Genomic DNA, 8,686 nt, shown 5'->3' on the forward strand with positions numbered 1-8,686 from the left:
ATGAAAAGCTCAGCAGCACCAAAAAGATTTTTATTATCCAAGGCAGCATCCAACAGTTTGACTTTATTGTCATCAGGCAAAATCTGAAGATGAAGCCAAAAGTAGCACCACATAACAAAACCAAGGGCAGCCCTAGAGGAGGCCCTATCAGTTCGTCAAAAAATCAGTTCATCGAATGGCATTTTCAGTGCAATTACATTGAATATGCCATTCACTGAACTGTTCATACTGAGAATGCAGTACATTGAGTATCAGGAAACTTGCCCTTTCCCCACTGTAGTGTGATCTCAGAGTTGGTATACATAATTAGCGGGGGGTATGGGGGGCACAGTCGATGAAGTGATATAGACCCGCCCTGAAGGAGGCATCAGCTGCAAGCAACTTAAGAGGTACAGCCTAACAGGGAAAGGGCAGAAGCTTTCTCCTCAGAATCAAGAAGGTCAGAAACCACTTTTGAAACCCAAGAAAGGAGGGTCAAAACATATCTGGTCATACGAGTCTGGTAGCTGATGGCCTGAAAGGATAAAGTGATAGCAGTGTAAACCTTTTTAGCCAGCCTCTCCATGGCCCTACTATCCTTATCTGAAGGAAGCAACTCAGTAAAGGGTAACAGCTTAGAGAGTTTGTCAGAAGAGACAGACACTACAGAAGGATCAGCAGAAGGGCATTTATAGAGAAATTTACATTCATCAGTTAGCTTATAAAATCCATCAGTCTTCTTGGATGCAGGGTGCTGAGAATCAGGGACCACAGAAGCTGTTGAAAAGGTATCTGGGAGGGCAGCCAGAACAGAGGGAACAGCTGCTGGCTTAAGAGCACATAATACCTTTCCTGAATGTTAGCAACTTGAGAAAAATCCCACTTAAAAAACACCATCATGCAGACAACAGTATCTCCAATGGAGAGGTCTTCCAAAGGGGAATTTGGCCTAAAAGAATCCTCCTTCTGTGAACCACAGTCCAAGGAGGAAAGGATTTGAGAAGTGTAAGCCAGGGACTCTTCCCCCAAATCCTGATCCTCATCTGAGGTGGCCAGTTCCCTTGGTCTTTTAAGAGGAGTGAAGGATGAGGGAGGGGCAGACACAGACACCCCTTGAGGGGCTTTAAAGCCATTAAAGCATTAAATAACCCCTGAGTAAAATCCTGCCATTCACATTGGAGATCCTTAACTACAGAGGAAATATGTTTAGTTTTTGGTTTCTTTTTCTGTGGGACATCCACATGAAACATCTTCAGGGGGGTCAGACCCCTGGTGACATTTAATAAGCATAGTAGGGATCTCCTCCCTAACTAAGATCTGCGGAATCCTTCTCAGTCTCTCAGATATAATCAGCCAAGGTTCCTCCTCAACATCAGGAGAAGACATCTTTAAAGCCTCTGAGATTGTGCAAGAAGTCAGATTCATGCCAGCCTCCAACAGAGGTCATGGCAGAAGAGGCCGAGGCAACCACCGGATGATTCTCTGGGCTTTCACAAGCCTCGAGAGAGATGTCTGGGGAAGAATGGGCAGCAGCCATTATCAGACCTAAGTTTTTTGGCCTTTTTCTTGGCAGACGTCTGATCCTCAGGATGGGAAGTTTTCACCATGGCACCTTGAGCCAACAGCTCAAGATGTTGGTTTTCAAGGTAAATATATAAAGAGGAAATATGGTTACATAGGGTCTTGGGAACAAGAGCCTGACAGAACACTGAGTATCGCTGTGGGAAGCACCTAAACAGAAAAGACACTAGCTGTGATGGCCTTTATGGAGAATCTGCCTCCCACAACGACATCTGGATGATATGAACTCAACAGCACTAAATAAAAAAGAAAGATAAGAAGAAACCACAATGGGGCACTTATCTGAAACACAGCTTGGTAACTAGCACAGTAAAAGGGCATTCAGACCGACGTTCAACAATGTCATTCAGACTGATGGCCAAGAAGTTACGTGTGTCTGCATCCATGCATCACATTTATGCACTATGCCTTGTGTGAGGACAGTATGTTTGAAGTATGATGCCTATAAGTACTAAAGGCTTTGTTATGCCGGCAAGACATTGGGCTATCCTTGGCAGGAGATCCCTTAGGTTAAGACTACTGCAACAGTGATATGGAAGGGCATCCAGGTATGGTCACTGCAGTCACCCATCTGTGCCTGAGACCAAGTAGTAGCCTGCTAAAAGGGTAAGCTGACTGTAAATTTTATTCTTTTTGAGGTCAGTGGAAAGAAGAACTGAGGAACCAGTAAATTCCTACATGGTAAGTCTGGACAAAACTCACAGCAGCAGAATATAAAAGTATCAAAAACATAGTGTCTTCATCGGAAAACATCATGACAAGGACCTCAGCCCCTGAACACCATCATAAAAGCTTTCTCACAAAAATGTGTAATGTTAAAAAATTACATGGCTTATACTAAAAGTAATACAAGAATCACAGTCTTCCAACTGACAGAAAAGTCATGTGACAGTCCAACAAAAGTTAACTTTATAGCATAAAACAAACATTTTTTTCACAAAGTACTGTTTTAGTCATAAAATAAATTGTAGAAGGTTTATTTTTCTCTGAAGGGAACTTATATGTCCAGCAATAGACAAAAGCTAGCTGACCATCAAGTCTCAAAAGCCTGCAAGAGCAGCCAAAAAAGTTCTGAAGAGCATGGCATCCAGACTGCTGATTTTCCCTTTGCTCTGGGAGCTCTCAATGGTCTGGACAAGTGGAAGGTGCCCTGACACACTGATTACATCCTATATAGCAAAGGCTACTGCAGCAGTGATCAAATGATGAACGTCAGAAAATACCAGCCTGATGGTACAATGCAAGACATCTGTTCATGCCACCCATGACTTCATTTTTGTTAGTGACTCAGGTGTTGAAGGGACATTTCAGAAGAAAATAAATGGGTAGCCGCACACTGTCTCACTTTTCTGGGGAGGACACACAGATGACCATAAAAGCAGCCCTTAGTGAACCCTAGCGGGTATAGCAGTCACTTAAATTTTCAGGGATGAATTCATTCTTGTGTATCCCCAGTACAGGAAAGCATGCACATCCAGAAATTGCAGGCAGTGCTTGCGATTACTTTGTGTTTCATGCAAAGTGAGTGAACCAGCGGTATTTAGATCAATCGGTATTCATAAAGAATGATAGCTGAAAAGGCTAGAAGGCACCAGATGTCACCAAGGAGAACGAAGAAAAACTGAACAAATACAACAGAAACATTCACTTTGAGCTTGTCAAAACTCCACTGCCATCATAATACTGTAAAAGCCAAAATGGAAAATGAATTTGATTTCCAAATGGTAGAAATAAAATAAATTAATTAATAAAACAATATTAACTGCATCAGCTATAACATGCATAATTATGGTTTCACGTGATAAACCTACCTAGTTTCTTCAACACATTTGCACACTTGCAGACATGCTTTAGCAGGTCTTTGTATGAAATCCTTAAACAGTCATTGGGGTCATTACCTTCCCTATAAAAAGAAAAATGTTAATAAATCATGTTATATTTTTATATTTTTTGAGGGTTCATCAAGTAAGTTTACAATGTACGCTATTCACAGCAATTAATTGCACATATGAAACACTTGACAAACTATCCTTGCTCTAAAATAATATTACATCCTTCACTAGACAAAGACTCAAGAGTTACAATCAAAATCACATAGTTGTTTACCAGAAAATGGATTTACATAAACAAACCTTAAGTGAAAATCGAAAGCGTGTAACTCTGTGATATTTAGGAAGAAACCAGAATCACCTAACGTGTCATACAGTGCAGAAAGATCACAGAAGGATGGTATCATTTTAGAAATGAATGCCTAAAGTAATGACAAAAACTGCAGCATTAGCGATGGATAAAGTCAAAGAAAAGGATTAAAGACACTGACTGTGTGGATGTGTATTTTTTACAAAGCAACATAGATATGTTACTGATGCAAGACTCAGCAGACTGCCATTAAACACACCACCAAATTACAAGGCACGTAACTGAGGGAATCTCAGACACATTTCCTGGAGAGTGAATTAAATCTGAAAGACATGACACAGATGAACAGACAGTCCCCAGAAGTGACTGTAAATCCCTGCATCCTGAGAAAGGATGGGACCTCATCTGGAGTACGTTTCTCTCCTTTACACTCGTGGAGTTCTAGAACAGGTTTTGGCTACACAGTAGCTCAAACTGGATTAAATGGGTAATCAGGGAACAAATTACAGTTTGGCATCTCATAGGTAGGTGAGAAAAATTAGTTTCCTTGAGTTATGGCAAGGTGCACTAAGTACATAACACTAGAAAATTATGAAGAAGTATTTGCTATAAATAAGACATGTGAGAAGTGTGCAACAGTTGCTTCACTGATTCATTCTGTATGTGATCTGGCAACCTCAGAGTTTATTAGACCTAATGTCAGTCTAAAAAGGGTGTGCTTGTATTGTTAATTCAGATAACCGAGAGATAATTTTCATTGTGTATTGGTACTGTTGTATTTTTTTTTTTTTTTGCAGTGTTCAGAGAAAGTACACTTCTGTAAAATCTTACCATAATGTAGATGTCCCTGCCTTCACTGCTGCAGTATTCATCACTTATGGGATTCCCTGCCATGGAAGTCCTACATCCGGTCAGTCTACTAAACCCTACCATTGCTCTAAGGTATGCTGAACATCACCCAAATGCTCCTCACGTAGCGTTGGGCATAAAGGTGACGTTCAGGCATGCCATCCTCAGAACTTCTTTGCCGCCAGCCCATATGCTGTTTCTAACCATTGATACGTTTGCCTACATCCATTTTCTGCCATTTGTACAAGGGGAAGGCTTTACAGGAGCTTAAACATGTGTTTGTTTCTCTTGTGCCTAAATTTCAGAGAAACTACCCTTCTAAGCCAGCCTTTGTTCGTAGGCAATCTTACCCTCCTGCTAAAGGTAAAAAGGGTAGTAAACAGGCTCCCCCTGCTAAGGGCACTGACTGCAGGGATTCAAAACTCTTCCTTTCCTGACATTACTGAAACCTTCTTAGCAAGCACTTTATCCATTACATTCTCTGTAACGGACTGATGGCAACTGATCAGTATACATAACAAAGAAGACATCCGTCCATTTACTTTATTACAGAAGCACTTACATTTCTAGAAGTTTATCTTTTCATTGAAAGACACTGCAACAACTTCAAACAACTGTACTCCTACAAAATATATGTATTCAGAGAAAATAAAAGAATAAATAAAAATCAAGCTTTTACTATCTTAAATACTATCTTAATGTTATAATCGGATATGGTGAGTAAAACATGTTTTGATAGAGAAGGAGAAAGCAAGAAAGAAAAATCTGAATACCAAATGCAGTAAAGCGGGGAAAGATGTTGACAATGGGAAATCAGACCTGTACATCTTTCACAAAACTGCTACCGTGATCATGAACGACAAAAAAAATCCAAACGGATAAACCAAACACTTTAAACTTGAAATAAAAACAATAAAACAGCCACCAAGGACTAAACGTAGGTCTTCACTGTTTTAACTGCTTTAATAAAACACAGAACCAAATAACTAAGCACTTTCACCAGACATAAATGGATGGAAGCCAGCGGTTTATGCCTGGTGAAAGTGCTTAGTTATTTGATTCTGTGTTTTATTAAAACAGTTAAAACAGTGAAGACATGTTTAGTCCTTGGTGGCTGTTTTATTCATAGGTTCATAGGTTCATAGGTTTATACTAGGCTATCTGCCCTAAGGCATTTATAAGCCTAGCCCAAATTATTGTGGCTTACGCCACCCCTTATATGAAAAAATACTGTGCCCATTAGTTTGTTGTGCCTCTGTCCAGCAGTGACCCAGAGATGTACCCCGATCTCCCATCCACAGGTCTAGATTTCTCTTGAACAGAGTCAGCGAGGTGCTCTGCCTCACATGGACCGGGATTTTATTCCACAGCATAGGGAGTCTCTGAGTGATAAATCTATCCCTCCAGCACGTCCTATTTATATCCGTGCTAAGGTTTAAGTCGCTTGCTCTAGTGGTTTTGGTGGATTTGGATTTTTTGAGGTGGAGCATGTCCATTAATTCCGGGTTGGACATGGCCTTGTATGTCAGGCACATGTCACCTCTGAGCAGACGGTATGCGACTGAATAGAGCTGGAGTTTCTTCAATCTGGCAGCATATGACAGATTTTGGAGTCCCTTTATCCTTTTGGTGAGGAACATTTGGACCATCTCCAATTGCTGCAGACGTCGGATGAGATACATCCCCAATGGGGCATTGTACTCGATCATTGGTCTGATAAGTGAAGAGGAACAATGACCTCACTAGATCTGGATGTGAATCCCTTCATGATCAGGTGGGCAATGAAGGTCTTTCTAACCACTTTAGCAATGTGAGTGTCAAAAGAAAGGCCACTGTCAACCTGGGTCCCCAGGTCCCTGATAACCTCTTCTGTGCTTAGTGGATTGCCACCTATATGGTAGCTTGTTACCTTGTTTTATGACTATACATTTTTTGGCGAACTTCAGGCCATGGCTCTGGCACCAGCTATCTGTTTCCGTGAGTCCCTTCTGAAGGATATCAGTGTCTGATGCACTTTCCACTATGGCGCCCAGTTTGCAGTCATCTGCAAACTTTGTCAAAGTCCTCCCATGTTGGCCTGTACTTCTGAGAAGTAGATGCCAAACAATAGGGGCCAAGGACCCGCCCTGTGGGACACCACTTGTGACCGGCTTGGAGTCTGACACAGTGCCAGCAACTCTAACCCTGTGGGTTCTGTCCTTTGCAACCCATCTTGTGACATATGGGTTTACATTTAAGCTGGTAAGTTTTTCTACAATACCCGAGTGGGGTATTGTGTCAGCCTTTGCAAGGTCAAGGTAGGCTGTATGGACTGCCTTTCCTCATCAATGGCCTTGGTGACTATTTCAAGAAGTCGACCAAGTTCAAAAGGCATGATCTTCCCTTGACAAAGCCAAACTGGGTCGGGTCCAATGTCTGCAAGTCCCCTATATCTTTGTTTATGAGCTCCATTATGATCCTCTCCATAGCTTTGCAGACTAGACTTGTTAAGCTTATGGGGCGGTAATTACCAGGGTCCGTGACCTTTGGAGTGGGACCACACGCCACCCTTGGGCACGTATCCTGTGGTAAGGCTGAGATTAAACAGCTGCCTTATGTGCGGGTTTAATTCCTCATTTAGCTCGTGTAGCACACAGCCGGGGACACCATCCAGTCCCATTGATGCTGTGTTTTTAGCTTTAGAGAGAGCAGCATTTGAGATGTCCGGGAGGCTACACTCGGCTGGGATAGTTATCTCTCCTTTAGGGGGGGAGGGGGGGGTGAAGTTTGCACTGAACCTGTCTGCCAGTATGTTGGCAATGTCTGTGGGTTCAGTGATTTTTGTATCATTTTGGACTAATTCTGAGCATATCTGTGAGTTTCCACCCAGGTTCCTAACATAGCTGAAAAAGGCCTTATGATTGTCCTTTTTCTCTCAAAATTGGCCTTAGTTGATTTTATGAGTGCTCGTAATTTTTTACTAATAATGATCAGGGGTGACTTCCCTTTTTTCCCTTATTATTTTTATTTCAAGTTTAAAGTGCTATTGTGATCATGGTGAGAATGAACATTTCTAAACAGAAACACGAACTATCAAAAGTGATTGTAGTGAAACAGAAAGCAACCTTGTACTAGAACTCAAACCAGTGCTAACTCTCCAGATGAAAGCACTGTACCCACCACATAAAATGAGAAAGTGCTAGAAGAAAAAAAAGTTCACAAATGAAGCAAATTTTATTGCCTCACCTACTTGCCTTGGTGCTTTGCCATAACATTACTGTTATTCTGCATTAATAAATGTCAGGTTTCCAGAGATTTATACCACCATCCCTGGAAAAGGAGATCAGTCTTTGTGAGTACTGTCCTGGCATACGTCCATTGTGTTATTCCTTTATGGGAGATACCGTAAAGTGACTTTGCAGGGTCAAGATAAACAGCATGCGCGGTCAACCCTTCAGCAAGTGTTACCTCTGAAGCTACCCCTTCAAAGAATGCTGGATAATTCAAAAGCCACTAAAAAAAACATACTTTTTCATCCAGCATCAAACTTGATGATAATCTCTGTGATGACTCTAAAGTTTTGGGGATTAATATGCCCCCCCTCCCCGATTTTGTGAACTGGTATTAGTACAGCCTGTCATTATATGACAGGGAATGTGACTAAGTGTTAATATTTTGTTTAACATAATTCATAGTGGATTAGACAGGGTTTCCTTTATTCTTTACAGGAAATCATCAGGTACACTGACCAGTCCTATGGAATTGGAGGCTTTTTTAACTTTTGGCAGCAAAAGGGAAACTTCCTCTTGTCCCAAAAGCATTCTGAAACATTTTTGCTTACTGTGAAGATTGAACAATTCTTTTTTCTGGGTGCCCTGTTGAAATGTCAGTGATAAAAATGTAAAGTGCAGACAAGCCGAAAAAGAAGACCAAAAACTTAGGGAAAGAGTGAATCCCAAAAATCGCTCTTTTCCTTTAAACTTTTTTTGCAGTGGGGGGGGGGGGCAAGCCTCCCACACCCACCAAACTTATTTATACCAACTCTGAGATCCCCATACCTCAAAGAAAAGGGAATATTCTGAGAAACAGCATCTGAGACTTAGTATATGTATGACCATTCTTTCGGCCGTTTAGTCTCCGTATTTTCAGGACTCGCTCT

The 8,686-nt window shown here is 41.4% G+C and overlaps 1 protein-coding gene across 2 annotated transcripts in view; it reads right to left on the reverse strand.

The window, feature by feature from the left end:
• LOC122797979 (acetyl-coenzyme A synthetase, cytoplasmic-like) overlaps positions 1-8,686 on the reverse strand; it is a 1,448,208-nt gene that overhangs the window by 1,037,799 nt on the left and 401,723 nt on the right. For both annotated transcript variants that reach the window (XM_044066533.1, XM_044066532.1), the window contains exon 3: positions 3,372-3,463. In XM_044066533.1, the coding sequence (XP_043922468.1) occupies positions 3,372-3,463 (92 nt within the window). The remainder of the gene's footprint in view (positions 1-3,371; positions 3,464-8,686) is intronic.

Source organism: Protopterus annectens, chromosome 3.part1 (assembly GCF_019279795.1).
Source record: "Protopterus annectens isolate FY-2018-M chromosome 3.part1, PAN1.0, whole genome shotgun sequence".
Classification (NCBI taxonomy): domain Eukaryota; kingdom Metazoa; phylum Chordata; order Ceratodontiformes; family Protopteridae; genus Protopterus; species Protopterus annectens.